The sequence below is a fragment of the Akebia trifoliata genome, chromosome 14 (genome assembly GCF_017979445.1).
Source record: "Akebia trifoliata isolate Shusen 1 chromosome 14, ASM1797944v1, whole genome shotgun sequence".
NCBI classification, from domain to species: domain Eukaryota; kingdom Viridiplantae; phylum Streptophyta; class Magnoliopsida; order Ranunculales; family Lardizabalaceae; genus Akebia; species Akebia trifoliata.
Window position 1 is genome coordinate 4,946,604 of NC_141388.1, and position 22,312 is coordinate 4,968,915.

At 36.5% G+C, this 22,312-nt stretch overlaps 3 protein-coding genes across 3 annotated transcripts; 1 reads left to right on the forward strand and 2 right to left on the reverse strand.

The window, feature by feature from the left end:
* Positions 1–1,779: 1,779 nt before the first annotated feature.
* On the reverse strand, positions 1,780–8,257 carry LOC147385717 (protein TONNEAU 1a-like). The gene is made up of 8 exons (XM_086423456.1): positions 7,988–8,257; positions 6,423–6,555; positions 5,316–5,404; positions 5,076–5,198; positions 3,612–3,742; positions 3,415–3,440; positions 3,174–3,330; positions 1,780–1,981 (listed from the first exon to the last, which is right to left on the reverse strand). Exons 1-8 carry the CDS (start codon positions 8,072–8,074, stop codon positions 1,930–1,932), a joined length of 798 nt encoding a protein of 265 aa, XP_086279582.1. The 5' UTR covers positions 8,075–8,257; the 3' UTR covers positions 1,780–1,929.
* Positions 8,258–13,717: 5,460 nt separating this feature from the next.
* Positions 13,718–17,359, forward strand: LOC147385718 (peptidase M1 family protein). Its single transcript, XM_086423977.1, has 4 exons — positions 13,718–14,943; positions 15,369–15,602; positions 15,685–16,011; positions 16,921–17,359. The coding sequence occupies exons 1-4, from the start codon at positions 13,963–13,965 to the stop codon at positions 17,215–17,217; spliced, it is 1,839 nt and encodes a 612-aa protein (XP_086280103.1). The 5' UTR covers positions 13,718–13,962; the 3' UTR covers positions 17,218–17,359.
* Positions 17,360–21,299: 3,940 nt separating this feature from the next.
* EMB3136 (Ribosomal protein L10 family protein) lies at positions 21,300–22,147 on the reverse strand. The gene has a single exon (XM_086423980.1). It carries the CDS (start codon positions 22,145–22,147, stop codon positions 21,461–21,463), a length of 687 nt encoding a protein of 228 aa, XP_086280106.1. The 3' UTR covers positions 21,300–21,460.
* Positions 22,148–22,312: the final 165 nt, after the last annotated feature.

A 22,312-nucleotide genomic window follows, 5' to 3' on the forward strand; every position in this document is an offset into this window, starting at 1 on the left:
GGAGCCGATGGCGACGGCGATGGTGACGACGACGACGAGGTTAGTGTAATGGTGATGGTGGTGGTGGTGGTAGTGGTGGTGGTGGTGGTAGGGAAGAATTGATGATGGAAAATATGGGTGGATTTCATTTTCCCACCCATATGGGTGGGAAAGTGAAATCCATGATTTAGTGGACTTTTTGAATAGGGTGGAAAATGAATTCCATTTCCATGTGCAATCAAACACTCGAAAAATGTCATTTTCCATGGAAATTGATTTTCCACCTTATTTTCCATGTGCAATCAAACATACCCTAAAGGAAAATTTTATTGACACGTCAACAATCCCTAATAAAGGATCAATTTTTTTTTTTAAATGAAAAAACATTTTGGGCACCCTATTTCAAAGGACACTCCTTGTGACTTTTGACAATTCTATTGAATTCAGTGATCGAAGAGAGATAGAAGAAAGATAAAGATTGGAGGAGGAGGAAGAAAATGAAGGAGAGAGAGAGAAATTGGAGAATGATCGATGTGTTTGTTCATCGGAGAAGATGCAGAAGTGTCGGAGAGGAAGGTTACATTTGTGGTGCAGAAGAAGGATGAGGAAAAGACGAGAGAGAGAGAGAGAATGGTCGGTGTGTTGTTTCACTGGAGAAGATACAGAGATGTCAAAAAGGGTGGTAGGCATGTTGGTTCACTGGAGAAGACACATAGGTGTCAAAGAGTGTGGTGCCCTTTTTCTTTTCTTTTTCGAAATTGGTATGCTCTTTGATTTTAGTGGTGTGTCAATATAACTTCCCTTATTTAAAATGTAAATATGGTGTCACCATGGAAAATGTTCATTTTTTTATTGATAAACATTCCGACTTTACTAACTAAGCTAATTGATAACTTCAAGAATCATGGCTATCTCTAAATTTGCCTTCTCGTGATGATGAACTATAAACATTACTCACGGTTTCTTATAAGTTGGGATCCGTTGACTTCTAAAAATGACTCATGAAAAAAAACACATTATCCCAAGCTTTTAAACACAAAATCTAATGGTTGAGATTGAGATTTATAAGTATTTTTATAACATAAAATCTCGGGAATACTTATCCCAAAGATAAATCTCAATCACTGGATTTTGCATTTAAGGGATTGGGTTCATATGTTTTTTTCCTCTAATCATTCTAAGGAGTGAAGGAATCCTGACTCTTTTCTTATTATTCTATATAATGATAAAGTTATATCAATGAGTATTTTGTAATAGAACTCCACTATCATAAGCCAACTTATGGACTGGAAACTAAGACAGTTACAAAAAAATCCTAATAAAAAGAAAATAACTTTGTAAAAGATATTGAATCGTTTAATTATGACCATGGTTTTAAAGCTCATTTTGAAGTCTCATCCATGCCGAGTCATCTTGGACGAGATATTCGATTTATTTAAATCATCTCCGATGAGATTAAAAAAAAATACCTTAAAATTAGAACAACTAATGTCTTTGAGACAACTTGTCAACTCGTCTCGTAGGTGTGGTAAAGTGTTGTCAATGGATCGGTTCAGATCAGATCCCAATATCCAATTTGCTCTTATCCAGAAACTTTGGCTATGGATCAAGGATTTGGATTCAAGCAAAGATCAAATTTGATAACTTATGGAACCAATTCTAGATTAATCATACTCTGCTCCAAACTTAATTCTTATCAGATCGATTTTAGGTCTGATTTGATACTCTTATCGGATTGGTCCCAATTCGATCCTGATCCAAAATTCAGACCCAATCAATTGATAGCCCTAGTAAAAGTCGTTGGTTAGAAACATAGCCAGAGCAGATTATGAGACTCACATCACAAAATATATATGATCTTACAAAGACCTGATTTGATCATTTGATGTTTATAAAGCATCAATTGAATAACACAAAAACAGTAGCAGTACAGACAGGTAAATGCCCAAGCTAGATATGATCTGCTTTGCCATCATCGTCCGAAGTTTCATTCTCGGAATGCCTGCATTTGAAACAACCAGAGGTCTCAGCAAAGAGAATTATTATTTTTCCATTTCTTTCCTCCATAACACAAACATCGATGGAGCAACTTGAACAAGTTCGACAACAATGAGAGCGATACAATAGGTTCAAAACAGGGAATAAATCCCCTTTTTTACGCTACAAATTTAACGTAAAAAAGGGGTGTCCAACTTTGTCTAAAGATAATGGTGTATTTGCACCAAGGGGAGTCTGACTTTGAAGCAGACAGCCTGCTTCAAAATTTTGAAGGGACCCTCCTCGTTATAAGACACGTGACATTTTGTATTTATTTTACGCCCCTACATTTTTGTCAATATATTTAGAATTCCTCCTTAGAAATGCCACGTGTAATAAAAGGAGGGATCCGTCAAAATTTTGAAGCGGGATGGCCGCTTCAAAGTTTTTTTCCAAACAAGGGTGGGTGGTGCAATTCTTTGTACCATCCATTCCAGGGTGCACTAGTTTCCATCTTCTTTTAGAACCAAAAGTGATACATGTTTAACTCACAGACACTGTTGGAGATTTCAGAGAGAATTATCAAATGATAAGTGTTTCATAGCCCGATGTGCACAGCATATATAACAACATAGTTTTGGTAGATCGTGCTAAAGGTTCTAAAATTATAAAGAGGTAAATAAATGAAAATATTTCGATTAGAAGAACCTCAAAATGTCATTGGAGAAATTGAGGGTACAAGAAGCATTTGGAAGTTAAGATCTCGTGCATGAGCATATGCAAGATTAACAGTCCTAGAGTTTCTGATTGAGTAGGAATTGTTTAATCAAGGAGAAACAGAAATAGAATAAGTAGAATAATGCATCATTATCAATTAAAGGATTAAAAACCATCCCACTAAATGAACATTAAGAGTTGACCCAACTGATCCTGAACATTTTTTTATGTATCTGAGGAAAATGAGAGTGGGTAAACACTGCCAAGATCCTGGTTTCAAGTCTCCTTCAAAGGAAAAATAAATTGAGAGAGGTCATAATGGATACTTCCATTTCTTTAATTTTGGGTTTGAGCCATAATTTCTACGATCAATGTATCTTGGCCTCTAAGCTCATTATGGCTTCTAACTAATCCTGGCTTCCTGGGAGAGTGTGCGAGAAATAAAGAGATCTACTTGGAAGAAGGGATTAATAGGACAAAAACAAATAACCAGGACATACCGCCAAGATGATGTTAGATTTCGTGTTTTTCTGTCCAACTGGAGGTTTTCCAAGGCACTTGCAGCTCGAATTACTTCCTCCGAGAGCTCATCACTATCATATCTCCAAGCATATTCATCTTTCCTATAACCAGGCATGGAGGAGCCCATTCTCCTATCTGGAATGCCGCAAAGCCTCATGAAAGAAATAGCAGCAAAGTAGATAAACAGATGCAAGAAAGAAGCAAAGTTTCATTACTTACCAGAAGCTTGGGAAACAGGAATGGTCCTATCACATCCATAGAATGGGACACATGTATTAGGAGCGAAGAACAAAATCCAGAAACAATAGGATTATTAAGCGTGTCAGATCCATATAATGAAACACATTAATTAAGAGTGAAGAAAGAGAAAATTAAAAGCAATTGGATTGTTAGGCCAAGTAAAGTTACTAATATACCTTCCCAACGGTGGTAAACCTCCAGCAACAGATGATGAAGAGGGTCTTCGGATGTTCCTCAACTCTAAACTGGATGACTCAGTTTCAGGAGTAATCAGTCTCCTTCCAGTTACCCTTGCTTGAGACAAGTTCTGTGAGAATATAATTCAGGACTAAGCACGCATACCCATAGAATTCTTTCATCATGAATACCAAACCTCGTGTATAGAAATCTGTTTAACAATGCTAAACAATCCAACAGACGATATATATACATCCACAAATACCAAACATCACAATTTTGACGAAGTAACCCACTATAAGGATGAGTAAATACAAACAAACCAATGAAACCACTTCATTGTTTGAAAATTCTGTTTCATACACAAATGTTGGCATCTGACACGTGAATTGACCAGCATTTTTGCGAGGACAGAAAAAGATATCACACATCTTCCCCTCTCCTCCATTTAAAAAACGAGGAAAATATTAAAAGAAAAACTATAAAATCATTCAGATACTTCTTACCCGTGACAATTAGAAAGCTCCATAATTTTACTTGTCATCACCCAAAACCCCAAAACATACCAAAGCACTGAAAAAAAAAGTATGTCTACATGGCTCCAGAGAAGGGAAGTGAAGGTGGCCCATTGTTTCCTCAGTTCCTCCATATAAAGAACACCTATTGGGAATTGGGCACCTTTACGAATGAGAGGATCCACTGGTGGAAACTTATCCAAGGGTCTTCCCAGGATCTCAAAGAATCGCCATGAGTCTCCATACCAAAGGTCTTCCCAGGATCTCAAAGAATCGCCATGAGTTGCCTTGAAGCCAATACAACCCATAAATAAATTTTCTTAGATTAGAAATACCTCTCGATACACTACAACCTTAAGCAATTATAAGGTGATTTGAGGACAATTCATGATTAGCTGAGACGTATTTGCTTTATATAACAATCCTCTATTTTTATTAAAATAGGGCAATTTTATGGAATATATATTGAATTAGATGTGCAGGTTCTTACTTGATAGGATTTTTTAACATCAAATTACCTGGTAGGTGTGAAACTATCATCATCATCATCATCAAAACCTAAACTACAGTTGCCAACATTTTACTGTACAACCAAAAAGCATTCGCATGGTTTGACCCTTGTAAACACTCTTCTTACAAATTCTCCACAAATTTAATGTAATTAGTGTCAAATATTACTGTGTGCCATACTACATTTAATATGGCTTATTGATTGTTGTTACTAGTGTAAGTTACAATACAATTGAAATGGTGTATTGATTTTTGCTGATCCCAAAAAGCGGCTTATTAGCCAATTTCATAACCTGAGGTTGAAAAACAAACTATATGCATCTATGTCTCAGGAAAGAAGATACCAGAATCATGTCAAACCTTTTCCTCTCTTTTTGCATGTAGTTCCAAACAAAATCATAGAAAAATAGATATCTAATGAAATGAGAAGAATTAAACCTCAAACTTCAAAAATCCTTCAAGAACATCTAAAAGCAAAGGACCACTTTCCCCATTTCTGTTTAGATCATAGCCATTCTTGCTGCTAAAATCCTTCAACTCGGCTTTCCAAAAGTCCTTTTGCTGCAAAAGAAAACCACTCACAATAAAGGAGAACAAGATGCACAAAACAAAATTATTAACGAAGACAATCCCTAAAATTAGCAGTATTATATTAAGCAGATAGAATTACATAATTACCAAATTACACTCGGGCAGATAAACTTTTAGGGTGTGGCCCAGTTGTGCCCAGTCCAAGTATTCACATATTAGGGCTGTTAGTAGCCTTCCTGTGTGTAGCACACCAAGGAAAAAACAAACGAATTATAAAGAAGAATAGGTGATCCAAACTCAAAAAAATTATAAATAACATAGATAATCAAACACAGGAACCTGAACTTCTTTTCATAGGCACACAAATGATACTGTATACATATACACTTATGAAAAAATAATGTATATTATAAAAATTATTTGAAGCCACGTGAATCGGTTTTTCTTTCTGTTTAGTAACAAATATCCATTATATTGACTGTTTAAAGAAGACAAAAGGATTAGGTGACAGTCCCTACTTAAAGAGTCTTTATTTACAGCTTCTAGCAAAGGCATCCCTACTCATTCTTTCACACTCCTTAAAACCCATAGATAAAGGCCTCAAGTGTCTATGCCGCCTTATAAAAACCTGGTCATGTACTTCTCCCTTGGGGCTGGAGAACGATGCCCAATCTCATCTTCACAAACCCTCCATATATCTAAGCACCTTGTATGCCACTTTCTTGAACTGCTCAGACTGAGTGAAGCTAGCCCTACTCAAGCAAGTAGAAAATTGTATGGCATTTACCCACTTTGTTTCATATCCATGTAAGTATTTTTGGTATTTTAGACAGGGCAGTAGGGTACCTAGGTAATTGTGTAACCTTATGAAAAAACAACCCCACATGGGCAGGTGTCAAAATAAAAAGGGCAAGTGGGATAAGTTTTTCTACCAGCATGAGGATCGGCCAGCATTCCTCTAGTACTTTATGCATTCTGATTTTCTAGACTTTATCAAAAGAATCCTTTCTCTCAATAATTTTAGCCTCCCCATCTCAAAGAATTTAAATTGACTGTCATATTTTTTTAGGAAGTTTTTCATCTTTTTTCAGTGAAAGGAAATTCAATTGAAAGGAAACATAAATAAATAGAAAGGGTCACTAAGGAGCACCGACAATAGAGACAAAGAGAGCATCAACTTTATTCGACTTTATGGCAATACCACCCAATTGTTTAAAAATATTAATAGTGACAGGTCATAAAGTATTTGCTAACCTGAAGGAGAGGCATGAAGTTGCTTTGCTCGATCATTGCAACTACCAAGTAATGCAGGAGCTACACCATCTTCTTCTACTGTCGCTCGATCCTCTTCTTCGATGGCCTCAAATACGCTTGACCTAAGCTCAGCCTGGCAAGGAAGTCAATGCTAGTATAGAGGATGGGTAGGGATCTCTAATTCATCAACAAATCGTGATATAAAGCATTCTAGAAAAAACAAAAACCACAAAACCCATTCATAAGAAACCAATACAATGGCTAGATTCCAAACTAAGAAATCACACTTAATATAAAATATCTAACATCCTCTTCTTTTACCATCGACTATCACTACAATGATTCCATCAAAGACCACTCTCAACTTGATCAGTTAGCGTATTATTTTTGGTTGATGTCATTTTCAAATCCAAATATTCTAAGTTTCTCTATAAGGAAGAAAAAAAAAAGAGAATTTCTTAAAATTTTATGACATGGCATACATTTTATTTAAAAGAAAATGAAATGGGAATCTGGATTATCAATTCATGTGCCTCTCACCATGAATGGGAAAACTCTATCGTCTGAACATAAAATAAGGAAAACCCATTTTCATAAATATCAACTGAATATGCATTAAAATATATATATAGAGAGAGAGAGAAGGAACACAAGGGATTGTAAAAGAAGACTCTGTCTACAATAAGTTTCTATTCACCATTCAACCACTTTTAGCTAGGGAATCAACAATGCATAGCAGCATGTAGTGTGGAGAGAATAAATGTTCATTCTCTTGTCAAATTCCTAATACGCCCTATCACATACTATCCATGGTGTTTACCTATTTCCAACAATCCCTCTGATGCTATTTGTAGACTTTACCTTGACTACAAAAATCCCTTCAAAGTTGTCACTAAATCAAATAAAAATATGAAATCATATCTTTTACATTTTCCTATACTTCATTAAATATGAGCGTAAATCGCATTGTAAATTATAATCATCCAAAAAAAAAAAAACATGGCACGGGTTTGGGTACAAATTCCTTGACTATAAGTAACACACATAACTTCAAGTTCTCGTAATATAATAGCTAGGATGGAATCGAAAATAAATTTAACACCCTTTGTGTGCTTGCACCTTTTGTTCTGGTGCCATCTGCGAGTTAGAAATATCTATACCGTACTCAGTAAGCACAAATATAATTCCTCTCAACTAATGAACTCTATAGAGATGCTTATGCATGAATCAAGATTTATTTTTATTTTATTTTTTTAATCCTTAAATTTCAAAAGGCATCACAACCCATCACCCATATTTCCAACTAGCATTCCAAAAACACTCAAAGGTTTCACCTTTCCAACGATACCCACACGGTCACACTCCTAGAACACAAACCCTAACTCGAATCCATTCGATCCCTTCAAACAAACCATGATCCCTTAATCTCGTCCAAAAGAAACCCATTCTTACATGTTTTCAACCTTTTTCCCGAAATTCGAACAAACAATTTAGAATTTAAACATAAAAGGGGCAAAAGAATAACATCAGATAAACAAAATTTTACGAGTTTTAAGAGGGGTTACCCTGATCTTAGCAAGAACACCCTTCTTTTCAAGAGTCCGAGTGACGAGGGTTTTGAGATCCATCATCTCCCTCGTGTAATCGTCCATCCTTTCTTGCTTAGGGTTTCAGACAAAGATCAAAAACCTATTTTTCTCTTCTTAATCTCTCTCCTTCAGCTTCAGGTGTGAGTGTGTGAGATAAGAGGAATGGCACTTGAAGTGAGAGAGAAATTATGTCCCTTAAGCCCGTGCCAGTTGCCAGCCAAAAAGATTCAAATTGAGTGTGCCCCCTAAGTTAGTAAGGATTTCACTCATATTAAGGTCCTTGAGCTCAACCTGTGTCATCCAAAATCATGATCCGATACTTCAAAATTGTAAAAGACAAAATTCTATGAAATTTGAAAAAAAAAAATCAAAAAAAAGTTTTTTTTGACCACTTAATTTTAATTTTAAATTTAAGAGTTAAGTGTGAGTTTGATAGTTGTTCATTTTCAAAACCTTGGATCAAAGTCTAGAAGAACTTTTCTTTTTAGATTTTTTGGGTCTGACTTTTTCAATGAAATCTATAGGGTTATGCTGTTGGATTGCCAAATGTCAAGTAAAACGTGTAAAAACCTTTAGTAAGGCTTAAAATCTTACTAGGTTAGTAAGGAAAGTCTCAGTGTTCATTGGGTGTTTGGTTTGGTACCTTTGGATGAACTGGATTCTAGAAATAACAACTGAGTACTCTCCTGTGAGTATCGCATCCCTTTGAGTGCGGAAACTTAAGGGCATGTTTTAATTTAAATATTAAATAAGAAATTTGACCATCTTTTTTCTTATATTATATCCCCTTCCAAGCTAATACTCAGTTGTGTATCCCGAGGCAAATGATCTAAGTTTCTATGATGGGAGCGTAGGGGGCGTCAGATTATCATGACTCGGAAAAAAAAAAAAAACACCATGTAACCTTGTTGAGGTAATGAGTATTCGATTATAAGACCTCTTGTTGTGTGTGTGTCTTGTCTTATGTTGAGAGTACGACAAGGATGTCGAGCCTGTCGAACTGAACCGGGGGTGTAGAAAGCAACGCTCCCTATTGGGACTTCCACACATAATTTTTTTAGGATTACGAAAATGGCACATACGTGATGTTTTTCTTGATGGTACTCACATCATTTGTATGTTGAGAGTACTCACATCATTTAATTGAGCTGATTTTTTGTGAGGATGATCTTCTCATCATAGTGACCATCCTTGCAAAAAATCAGCTCAATTAAAAAACTCTAACCCTTATTTTGAAAAACGAAAGTTTTGTCATATGTTTTCTCATATGGCCCTTGAACCTGACCCTCTATATATATATATATATAGGGTCCCGTTCAGCACCCTAAGTTTTACCACACACTTTAACAAACGCGTTTTGTCCTATATGGGTTAGAAGTTTCGGAATGAGCTGATTTTTGGTGAGGATGATCTCTACACCATAGAGATCATCCTCACCAAAAATCAGCTCATTCCAAAACTTCTAACCCCATCGAAAATGATTTACAAAAAATGGACGGTCCACGATTTTTCAACTTGTAAACATGAGGCTAACATTTCGGAATGGGCTGATTTTTGGGGAGGATGATCTTCTAATCATAGAGATCATCTCACCAAAAATCAGCCCATTCCAAAACTTCTAACCCATGTAAGACAAAAAACGTTTGTTAAAGTGTGTGGTAAAACTTAGGGTGCTGAACATTTCCCATATATATATATATATTTTAAAGCTTGAGTTAAGGTTAAGAATGAGTATGGCACAATTTTTTCTAAGGGATAAAGAGAGATTGTAACCCGTTTTTTCACAATTAATGAAGGAATCTCTCTACAACTGTTGTTGTAAGTAATCTTGTCGAGCCACGTAAATCTTGTGTTCTTGTTTTTTTTTTTTTTCTTGTTTATTTCCATGGTGATTGCTTTCGTGGTTCTCAACACCTCTTGAAATAGTCTTGTAGTGTAACTAATGGGGAATATCTCGAATATGAATAGGAACAAATCTCTTGGGTCATAAGAATGAAAACTACTAAATAAAGAGTTTGAGAGAAGTGATTCATTTTTTTATTGTTTTTGCCTCGCAAACAAGAAGGTTGACGTCAATGTGAAAGTGGGTTCAATGAGATTTGAACCTACATTGGGCCTGGGCTTGGACCCATATCTTAGCTGGTTTGACACATTATAAAACAACTTTGAGATCGTGAGTGCAAACTCAGCTTACCCATAAATAAAAGGATTTGAACTTAAATCTTGTGATCAACACTCCATACGCATTTACCATATGAGCTAAGTTGGCACTTTCAAGGAAAGTGGCACTATCGATCTCCAAGTATTTACTTAAGCTTCATTATTTTTTTTAGTGGGTATCACAATGGTGCTCTAAGGCAATATCAAGTGAAGAGGAGATCGTGACTACAACGAGCATGGACTCCCATATTGGTGGTCTTGATGTATTGGAGGTAGAAGGAAAAAAAAATCACATTAGATCTCATTGTTCAATGCCAAGAGAAAAAAGAGTACAATCTATACCCCCAAACTAGTTTTCTTCTATAATTGGGTTCTCAGCTATTGAATCGAAAATGGGTTCTCATCTCACCATTGTCTTAGCTTTTCTTCATGTTCATCCTAGACCATCCAAAGATAGGCATCTTCCGAAAAGTCTAAGAAAATAATATATATTTGTAATCTTGAAACTAACTAATGTGATTTTAGGTCGTGTATTTTATTTATTTATTTTATCAAAATGATCATGATTATATTAAATTTAAAAGTGGGGGGCATCCATGATCACTCAAATTTTGGTGTCAAACCACTTCTACTCCGCATTCTCTAATTATAACAGTGAAGATAAGGATATATGTATATGAAATATTTTTTTTGCTCACAGAATCCGAGATCCATCAATCTCTTGAGCTCACCTGTTTTTATTTCCATCCTTAATTTACAAAACTACCCTTGTTGGACTTGACGTAGGACTATGACGAAAAAATTACGTGAGCAAAAAAATCACTCATATGAATATTAAAAAAAAAAATTAATTTTTCCTTATTTACTAGTGGGTGCCAACTAAATCTTGTTTTATAAAGGTAACAAACATTAAAACTATTAATTAACTATTTTACATAAAACATATAAAGTCCAATTGACTCAATTGAGTCTCAACTAATATTTTCAAAATATGGATTGTCGTCTCCGATGAGTCAATGTAATAGACAATTAATATTGACCTTCCCACGTCTAAAATCGTGATGATTTGCCCAAGTCATTCCAACCCCGAACAAGTTTTAAAATCATGCTAGAAGGGCTTCCACCAATTATAGAAGTTTTTTTTTTTTTTATCAAGTTTTTTTGTGGTTGATTGTAGATTTCTTAGAAGGCTTTAGAATATAAATTCCTTTTTAATCAAAATTTGAATTTGGAAGGATTCTCGTATCCTTGAAGGAGGAAAACACACTAGAATTTTAAGTAATTTTAAAGACACCATGGAACCATAAGCTTTGTTTGTGATTCCTTGAATAAGCTCCAAGAAAGACACCTATTAGTACTCTAGCTTTGGAATAAATAACCAACTTTTTTATCTTAATTTTGTTCTTCTTTTAAAAGATCTCTTTGAATTTAGTTTAGATTTGATTAGATTAGATGCTGGGATAGACATCAGAGAATATCATATTTATTTCATAAATCATAGTTAGCATCGATCCCTTCACAATTCTTTTTTTAATGTGTGGGTATGAAGCTCTCTAATTATTTTCTTAGACTTTTGGTAATGTACCCCAATTCGTATGCGACTCACCAAAGAATTAACACACATTTGGAGTGGCATTAGCAAAAGTTGATGTGGCAATATAAGTTCTTAATATTCAATAATCCAATAATCAATGTTTTAAATTACAAATAAGTCCTTTTGATACTGTGTATTTGCACATGCCACCTTGTCGTTCATAAATAATTTTAAAATAAGTTGAAACAATCTGAATTATAAAACTTGAAAACCATCCTTTGGGTTTGGATTGTAACCTGGTCCGGTTGGAGGGTAAACCTAGGCTCAACCCAAGTTGCATAACCCTCAACTTGAGCTCAACTCAACCCCACCACCAGGCCTAAGTTCATTAACCCAAGCTCAATCTGAACTTAAGCATTTTAAAATTGGATTAAGCTCGGATTAATCAAAGTTAGGTAATTTTGGATTGAGCGGGCTCATTGAACAACCCTAAATTCAATTTGATCAATAAATAAATTGCATATTTTAAATAAAAAATACAAAACACATTAGTAATTAAAATCACATACAATCTCCAAGTCCATCATTGAAAGAATATCTTGACAAATCATACTAAACCAAAGCTCATATTAATAATACCCAATTGTCCACAAGCCACAACAATAAAATAAAATAAAATTCAATGATACTACCTTTTACTCCTTAGTCCTTAATGTCAATATTATTAATGAAATGACTCTTCATCTTCAAGAAATCTATGTATACCATATATAAAAATATATAACAAATAGACTCAAATTGAGGTCGAGTTGATATATTATAATCAGGCTCAATTAATCTTCTACGTAACTAGGCTTAGGTTCGATCATCAATTGGGTTGAGTTCGGGCTAGCTCGCCCAGGTTGCATCCCTACTTCGGGTTCTTCTATTTTGTCTCCACCAAACAGAGGACAAAAGGGTTGAGATCCATGGAGTCATGTAAAATGATTCATATATAACTACAAAATCACGATCATTGTACACAAAAACCAGTCAATTCTGAAACTTCTAACCCATACATTGAAAAAATGTTTGGCTCATATAGGGAAGCGTTCGGAGGCCCTTAAGAGAGGCAAACAATGTGCCAAACATTTTTCAAACAGTGCGCCAAACAAAAAATCAGCTCATTCTCAAACTTCTAATCCTAGTTTACAGTTGAAGAATTATGGACCGTTTAATTTTTGTAAACCACTTTTGATTGGGTTAAAAAATTCGGAATGGATTGATTTTTGGTGAGGATGATCTCCTCATTAGAGAATATATATATGGGTCAGGTTCCGTGTACACATATATTTACAACGTGTTTTGTCCTATGTGATTAAATTTTTTGAATTGAGCTGATTTTTGGTGAGGATGATCTCCTCATCATGGAGGTCATCCTCACCAAAAATCAGTTAAATCTGAAAATTTTAACCTCGTCAAAAGTAATTTACGAAAAATGGACAATCCATGATTCTTCAACTTATAAATACAGGGTTAGAAGTTTTAGAATTAATTGATTTTTAACGAGGATGATATCCTTATCATAGAGATCATCATCACCAAAAATCAGTTCAATCCAAAATTTTTAACTCACATAGGACAAAACACATTATAGATATATGAGTCGTTATGTGTGCATACGGATCTTGATCATATATATATATATATAGGGAGTCATTCAGAGGCCCTATATATATGGAGTCATTTAGAGGGCCTAAAGAGAACTTAGCTTTGAACAAAGTTTTCTATACTGATTGATGTGACAAGATCGGATGGTCCACAATTCTTCAACTTGCCAATTAGGATTAAAAGTTTGGGAATGGGCAGATTTTTTATGAGGGTCACAAAAAATCAGTCCATGGCTTATATATATATTTACCACGTATCCCTGGGATACGTTTTAACCAATTTCATGCTTAACGACAGATCATGAGCAGTGGACCGAATTGATTTATTTTTATTGTACTGTATCATACTTCCCTTCCAATGTTTTGCCTTCAAGGCGAAGCGACACTCGCCAGTACTGAGTACGGTACATCCATTTTATTCCCTCGCTTTTTCTCTCCCTCACCAAATGCAATTTTAAAAGCGAACTGTAAACACGCGTTTAACACTCCACTCCGATCACCTCATCAGCACAACATTTCGAATTCTTCTCCTCTCCGTCTCTGTCTCTGCAATCCAATACCCTAACCCTAACCCTAGTTTTTTTTTTTTTTTTTAACTTCTCTCTCTAATGGGTCCTGTCGATCCTCATTCCTTCACAGATTCCTCTCACCCTTTCACCACACATATCTCCCTCTCTCTCTACTTCGACTTCTCATCTTCAACCATTCACGCATCCGCTCTTCTCACACTCTCAACCCCTCACACTGGTCAGATTTCTCTAGACATTCGATCACTCTCGATCTCCTCTGTTGTCGACCCCAAAACCCTAACCCCTCTCCCCTTCTCTATCTCCCCAGTTCCAGACCCAATCAAGGGTCAGAGCCTCACTGTTTCCCTCTCAAACCAATCTTCATTCCTCATCGCTTTCTCTACAAGTCCATCTTCATCAGCCCTTCAATGGCTTTCTCCTCCCCAAACCTTCAACAAAATCCTACCTTTTGTTTACACACAGTGCCAATCGATTCACGCTCGTTCTATCTTCCCCTGCCAAGACACCCCGGCCGCTCGTATTTGTTACTCGGCTCGGCTCAATGTGCCCAGGCAATTATCGGCTGTGATGGGTGCACGGCATGTGGAACGTCGTACACCGGTCTCGGGTGAGGCAGCAATGGCTTGTGATGAAGCATTATGGTGTGCTGAAGAGAGAGTAGTGGAGGAATTCGCGATGGAGCAACCAATTCCACCATACTTGTTTGCATTTGCTGTGGGGGAGATTGGGTATAGGGAGGTGGGGCCGAGGACTAGGGTTTACTCAGAGATGGTTCCGGGTGTCTTGGATGCCGCTGCAAGGGAATTTGCAGGGACAGAGGAGATGATTAGGCAAGGAGAGAGGCTGTTTGGTTTGTATGAATGGGAAAGGTTCGACCTTCTTGTGTTGCCGCCCAGCTTTCCTTATGGAGGAATGGAGAATCCTAGGATGGTGTTCTTGACACCTACAGTGATCAAGGGTGATGCTAGTGGTGCGCAGGTGGTCGCACATGAGCTTGCCCATAGCTGGACTGGGAACTTGATCACCAACAAGACCAATGAGGACTTTTGGTTGAACGAGGTATCGGGTTTCTTTCTTCTTTAATTGTTTTAAGTCTACATTGAATTTGCTCATCATGATTTATTTTCTGGATTTATGAACGTTTGAAGAACAAGGCATATTAGAAAAAAACTGTTTCTATTTTGGGTTTTCTTTATTTTCTTAAGTAACTTCTAGAGGAGAATACTTGGTGCAAATAAGAATCTTGTGTGAATTATCGCCTGTTATTGTTGAAGTTGGAGAAATATTAGAAAAAAATGGTTTTTCTTTATTTTCTTAACTTTTAGAGTAGAATATTTAGTGCAAAATATTAGTGTGAATAATCGCCTGTTGTCAATGAAGCTGTAGAACATTTGAGTGAAGGGGGCTGTAGTGGAGAAGATTTTCCTACTAAAATATGTGGTCATTTCTATTTCTTTTATACTTTTTTTTTTCTATGATTCCAGGGTTTTACGACATATGCAGAGCGGAGAATAGTTGAGGCCGTGCAGGGGGAAGAGAGAGCAGTTCTTAATATCGGAATTGGTTGGAGGGGTTTAAATGAGGAAATGGAAAGATTCAAGGACAACATGGAGTTCACAAAGCTGAAGACAAAGCAGGAAGGTGTTGATCCAGATGATGTCTACTCTCAAGTGCCTTACGAGAAAGGTTTCCAGTTTCTTTGGCGCATTGAGCGTCAGGTAACAATAAAGTTCTTGCAGTTCATTAATCCTTTAGAAGGGGTAGTGTCTGATATGTTTTTATTCTTTTGTTACCTCTCAGATTGGACGGCCTGCATTTGATGATTTCCTTAAGAAATATATTGACACATTTAAGTTCCAATCCATTGATACAGAAACATTTCTTAATTTCCTAAAAGTTAATGTTCCGGGAATAGAAAAAGATATTGACTTGGATGTATGGACTGAGGGAACTGGTATCCCTCCAGATGCTTTGGAACCAGTATCCAATATCTATACCAGAATTGTATCTCTGGCTACAGAGTTTAAGCTTGGGAGGATGCCAAGGGAGGATGAGGTGGCAGATTGGCAAGGACAGGAATGGGAGCTTTACTTGGAGAATCTGCCAAAATCCGTTGAAGCATCACAGGTATGTGTCTCCTCATTTGCAGCTTTTTTTTTTTTTTTTTGTTTGGATCGAGCAGTTTTACTGGTGTACATGTGTGCATGCTTTGTGTATTTTATCTATATAGCTGAAATTGGATTTCTTCTGTACTCCATCATTGAGTTTATTGTATTTCATCCGTGTCTTCATCTAAATTCTACCCTTGGAGATTTGTTTTGTACGTATTACAGATTTAGATTAATATGTGTAGACTGCAAGAAATCCAGATATTAGGGCATGGGGGGAGTTCATTTTACTTGAGCTTTGATTTCGGTTGTCATGTTTCAAATTTTTTTTTTGAAAATTGAGTGATACAAGAAAATGTTCTTGGTGTTTGAGAGTTTGGACTACCAAATAAAAAAAATAAAGCATAAAGATGAATAAGATGGAAGCATGGTCTAAAAGGTTCATTTGGTGGGCATGACTTATCTCCAACACTTTTCCCCTGTTTTGATGAGAATTTAACCGGCCCTTGATGAAGTTTCCCCTCTTTTTCTTTAGTGAGGACTTGAATTTAACTGATTATTGGTGGAGTTCCAGTCGACTTTTTGAGACAAGTGTCTGGACTCTAGAATCTTGTCACGATTTTAAGAAAGTTGAGAAATTTTCTCAGGGGTGAAATAGGTTCAAATGAACAAAATATTTTCATATTATATTTGCTATCCATATGGTTTCTATGCCCGGGTGTACTTATTTCTGCTCAGTATTTTTTTTTATCCATTACTTCCTTTCCACTCGATCCACATCCTTGTGTCGTATTGAACACTGACAAGAACGCATTTGAACATAAAAAAAAACTGAGCAAAAATCTATTTCGAGTTTTACCCAAATGAGACAAAGATTGGAATTATTGAGTAAAATGGTAGCTCATTACTAAATTGGTTGGTGATGCAGGTTGTGGCATTGGATGCACGTTACAGGCTAGCTGAATCCAAGGATTATGAGGTGAAGGTGGCATTTCTCCAACTGGCCATTTCGTCTGGATGCAGGGATTACTATGGTGAGGTGGAGAAAACTTTGAAGGAAGTTGGAAGGATGAAGTACCTTCGCCCACTCTATACTTCCCTGGTGCAAGCTACTGGAAACGAAGAAGCGAAGATACTGGCTAAAAGAGTGTTTGGAGAGGCTCATGACTTTTATCACCCTATAGCTCAAGGTGTTGTTGAAGGCATCCTCTCCAAGTACCTGTAGGATGATGTGTATTTAAAAAGTCTACTCATGGAATCTAATTATACTCGTTTCTGTTACCACTTTTATAACAATGCCAACTACAACTGTTACTACCTAAAATATTAGAGGGGCTGCAATTGCCACTGAACTATGTTTTTTCGCATTTGTATCTTTTCTGTCCTTAGTTTTTGGATCGATAAACCTTGCCCTTGCAGGGTCTCTGAAGATGCTCCAGGAGCTGGATCTACGCATTTAAACAAGTTACTCTGATTTTACCTCATTTTTATCTATGATGGTTCAAGGGTATTTTGCTTCAACTGTAAGTCTTTGCCAATTTAAGATCCAAATCCGTGGGTTGGATCAAAGAAAATTGGCTCTTTGGGTACAAAACCCAGTGGTATGGCTGCTTCATGATCATTTTTATTGTAGCTCGTAAGTATCTTCAGAGCGATGATTGTTGATGATAGTTTTGTGATAACAAGAACCTTGCTAGAGCAACCCTTTGAGTATAACCTTGTTTGCTAATATGCAAGTAGAGATGACATATGATATCATCTAACGTCTTTGCTATTATAATGAGAGGTAGAAGTGTTTTGGCATGTGGTCATAAATGCTCCCTCTTTATATTTAAATTTAACATAATCAGGGTCATTTGGGTAAAAACCCAAGAAAATTGCAACTCATGCCTGAATAATCACGTTACCCTTTTGATATATATGATACATATGCGTTTGTACATGCTGGTTTATAGTTATATTATAATGAATTGTGAGAAACTGCCGTTGGTAGTTCATAAAAACTATGGATCTTTGTCCATGTGTATCCCGAAACAACGGATCTACGATTTTGAGAAGGGAACATACAAAGAGCATCAGATTATCATGATTCAATTATAATATTTATTCTATTATAACATGGATTATATTATATTACATTATGCCTTCCATTACTAGGTCCACTGTATTCCACAAACCAAACCAGCTTGGGTTAATTTGGCGAAGTTTGTTTTGTTTGAATATTTAAAATGAAGAACCTTCGATTATACAGGTACTAAATTACTGGGTCTCATAAAAAACTTGTTTGGGCATGAGTTGAGTCAATGAGATTGATTTCAGCTGAAGAGGTTTGGGACAATTCTAATGCAAGTTGTCAGCAAGAAGTGCTAAAATTGAGGTTGGGCATTGGTTTAGCAAACTTGCTTTTGAATTGATTAGCTCCAGTTAGCGCAAGCTTGTTCAGTCAGTTGCAGACGAGGAAAGCTCTCAAAAAACAACTTTTCCCTTCAGTGAAGGTTCACTTGTGCTTACTCAATAAATTCATTGCTTCTACTTAAGCTTAGGCTTCAACGTTAGCCTCACTTTCCACTCCCAAACCCCCCTCATGGAATCAATTTTTCCCTAAGGTGGACAATTGATAGGTTTGATATTCTCCGCTCACTTAGGCCAAACCTTTTTGACCATTTTTGTTATACTTATATTTCTAGGTGCTTTTTTTTTTTTTTCCATTTGTTTAATTCTCTTTCTTGGGCGATTCTTCAGTCTCACTCGCCTGAAGCGCAAGGTCCTTTTAATCGTGGGGGTGCCGTGACTAACTTAGATCATTCATCCAATAGACAACCCTCACTGATTGAATAACGGGGATGGAGCAACACTTATAATTTGATAATATTATGACTAATATTGATAAAAAAAAAAAATTATGACTAATAGTTCTATACTCCACTAGATAGGTTATTGATCCAGGGTTTCAGCTATTCAATCTTTGACTTGTAAGAATTAGAACAACTCTAAAGGGAATATCCAAAATGACTAGCCATTTTATTATGGATAGTTATAATGATTAATCATTTTGGATATTTCAGGGGTATGCACTCTAAATGACTATCTATAAATATTTTAATATTTTTTTTAATTAACATGGAGATGGCTAGTGGGTCGAAAACCCCTAAAATCTAAAATGACTCCAAATTAGTAATTGGTTGGATGTAGATTCCAAACTTGCTAGCCAAGATGGATAGTGAAAATCCCATCTCCAAAATCGGAGAGTGGGATGGAAAGTGCATCGGAGATGCATTTTGAATTTTGGATTTGACTCTTCAAAACGGTAGTTGAGTAAGGACGGCGAATGCGATGCAGAGTGCGCTGGAGTTGCTCTTTTTCCCAATTGAATCTTGAAGACAATCACAACACCCTAACATGCAAGAGAAACAATATGGAAATAAGAAGGCCATCCATGCCCTCCTTATACAGGAGTGAGTCAAGAAGCAAGACTGGATGACCCTATGATCCCTCTCAAGTAATTCCAGAATAATGGCGATGAAGCAACACTGGATGACGATACGATCCCTCTCAAAGAGAGCAAATAAGCAGAAATTATCAATTTGAGCCCAAAAGCAAACAGGGCGGCCACATGAGTTTGAAAATCCATAACTTCCAAATTCACTTTAGTCAGTGTTATATCTTGCCCACAGAAGAACTACATATGTCACCTTATGATCCAAAAAGTAGACATAGAGGAAGAAAAAGATCACACCTTTCATAAATCAGAAGCATAATTCTGCTATAGTAAATCAACCGACAAATTTGGAATCACATACGTACATAATAGGTGACCCGAAGCTTGCAATAGATGGGGAATATCTTAACCCTAAACCTCTGACGACCATGATACCTAAACCTTAAGATTGATCATGAAGTCCCACCTTGAAACAAAACCTTTTAGCTATTTCCTTAAGATTCTCCATCCTTCAACTTACCAATCTCCTCTCCAGCATAAATCCTTATGAATTATCTACCAGCTCTGGATTTTACATCTCATTTTTTGAGATACGTAAATGCAAAATTTATTTAGAGTGGTAGAGATGACCAGCAGAAAACAAACAGAGGCACCCAAACACAAAACAAGGAGCAAATTACAGACCCACACTAATCAGCTTAAATTACAAACCCATTTCCATCTACCCATGAAGTCCTCAAAGAAGACTCCCTTGAATTCCTCAAAAGCTTTACACCAATAAAAAATAAACCCTTTTACAGGTTAGTTTGAAACCGAAATACAAGGTTGGTTTGTGTCCTAATACTACTATCATACAACAGGCAAGATGACCTTCTCCTCTAGTTTATGTTACAAGGGGTTTTAATGAAGTGTAACAAGGTTTTTGCTCACGTGGAGTGATGGTTTTACATGGAATATTCTGGTCCCCACTTATAAACCAGATGGATGGCCATTTGGTTACTATGGTGCCAAGGAAAAGAACGAAGGTCAGGGTCAAGTTGCAAGGCCTCCGGTTAGGGAGGAAAGTTCAGGAGCTGCAAGAGATGAGCCAGGAGACGGACAAAAAGACCAGGTAGCTTAAGATGATCTATACCTTATCCCAAATGACACCATTGTGGATACATAACAGATACAAAATAATGATCAGTGGAAAATAGGTTGTCCAACAGGAGTGATTAAAATTTGACCAAATCTCCCTTTTTCCCTCAAGTGAGTGGGAACTTGAAACAACATTATCAATTTATCAGCACAAACAGAAAATGAGATCTTTAACAGTTCTTTGTGCTCCTCACTGCTTAGCATGGTATGATTCCGCAAAAAAGAGGTGGCATAAATGAGGGGATTTTGTTTTTGACAAGTGAACATGTGAACTCAACAGATCAAGATCGTTCAACTTGAAGGAGAATCTTAATATTCTAATTAGAGAAAAATGATTTCGGTAGGACAAAAGTTAAGAATCAGGAAGGTAGAATTGTAAAAACAATGTAATCTTTCCGATTACTATTGCATTCATCTGCGATGATGCAGACTAGACCCATTATATATTTTTCTCCATAAGAATATCATCAAAGACAATATTATTGATGATCAAAGAATAGGGAAGCACGTGAACGACAAAATTAACAGCATAGTCACAAAATCCTCCGAATTTTTCCAAAAATTCATAAAATTTGCCCAATAAGCTAACAATTTTACCCTATAACCTTACAACATAATATAATAAGGTTTTTAGGGAGGCTGAAGATATTGGGTTTTGGGTTGAAACCAAAAAACATCATTTTTATCCCGAAAATTTTCCAATTTTTTTTTTATGAATCTTTCCCAAAGAATTGAAAAAAACTATGAAGATGATAATTACTACAAGAAGATTACAAGCATAATGCCAATTCAAAGATACAGAAAAAAACACTGCAAATTAGCGTCAAATGAAATAAACCCAAGAAATTACAATTAGGAAAAAAAAAAAAAACTTACAACTCTGCAGCATCTACTACTCTCCACTCTCCTCCAATTTCTTCACATACGCCTTTAAAACCAAAACCAAATCCCTCGCTGGAGCCTGAAGCGTACTAACCAACGAAGACGCTGGGCCCTGAAGCAATCCCAGCAATTTCGCATAAATTTCCGCTCTCGTTGGCATTGTTTCCAAGGCCTTGAAATCTGAAGGTCCGTAAAATTTCCCCTCAAACACCGCTCCAGTGAAATCGTTGTCTTCAAGCTTCTTCTCTTTCTGGAAATTTCTATAAGGTTTTAGAGCTCCTGGAATCTCTTCAGTGTGAACGAAGAGCCAAGCGTTCATACCCTTCATGCAAGGTTTCAGAGCCTCCCATGGCGTCCCCTCGATAGCTTTTCCAACAAGAGTGTTCTTCGCTACAACAAGTTTTACAGATTCTGGTAAAGCTTGTCTGAGTTCTTGAAATTGTTTCACTGTAAGACCTTTGTATTTGATTCCTGCGACAAGGTAACAGTTTTCTAACTGTTGTTTAACGGTTTCAACTGTTTCTTCCTTCTTGGTTCGGCTAATTGCGGATCGGATTGAAGGGAGACGAGTGGTTTTGTGAGGAGATTGGAAGGTGGTTTTGGGTAGGAAAAAAGCCGGTTTTGTGAAACCGGATAGAGTTAGGGTTTGTGAGGAAGGTGGTTTTGAGGAGGGAAATGTGCAGAGAGAGGCCTCCATTGTAGGGTTGGAGATTGAGAGTACAAGAGACTGAGAGAAACCTTATCTATTGATGGGTTCTAAAAGGGTATTTTCGTTATTTTAGAATTTGGTAGCATATTAATATGTTACAGTTGGGAGTATAGTATCACTAATTGAAGTGAAATAAACAGAGCTCAGCGAGCG

What these genes read in the sequence shown, in the direction of transcription:
- LOC147385717 (XM_086423456.1), bottom strand. Translation starts at nt 8,074, where the DNA reads ATGGACGATTACACGAGGGAGATGATGGATCTCAAAACCCTCGTCACT. An exon ending in GTGTTCTTGCTAAGATCAGG is followed by an intron (nt 6,556 to 7,987) that starts GTAACCCCTCTT and finishes CTTCCTTGCCAG; the next exon opens with GCTGAGCTTAGGTCAAGCGT. An exon ending in AAGGATTTTTGAAGTTTGAG is followed by an intron (nt 3,743 to 5,075) that starts GTTTAATTCTTC and finishes ATATTCTCACAG; the next exon opens with AACTTGTCTCAAGCAAGGGT.
- LOC147385718 (XM_086423977.1), top strand. Translation starts at nt 13,963, where the DNA reads ATGGGTCCTGTCGATCCTCATTCCTTCACAGATTCCTCTCACCCTTTC. An exon ending in AGGACTTTTGGTTGAACGAG is followed by an intron (nt 14,944 to 15,368) that starts GTATCGGGTTTC and finishes CTATGATTCCAG; the next exon opens with GGTTTTACGACATATGCAGA. An exon ending in AATCCGTTGAAGCATCACAG is followed by an intron (nt 16,012 to 16,920) that starts GTATGTGTCTCC and finishes TTGGTGATGCAG; the next exon opens with GTTGTGGCATTGGATGCACG.
- EMB3136 (XM_086423980.1), bottom strand. Translation starts at nt 22,147, where the DNA reads ATGGAGGCCTCTCTCTGCACATTTCCCTCCTCAAAACCACCTTCCTCA.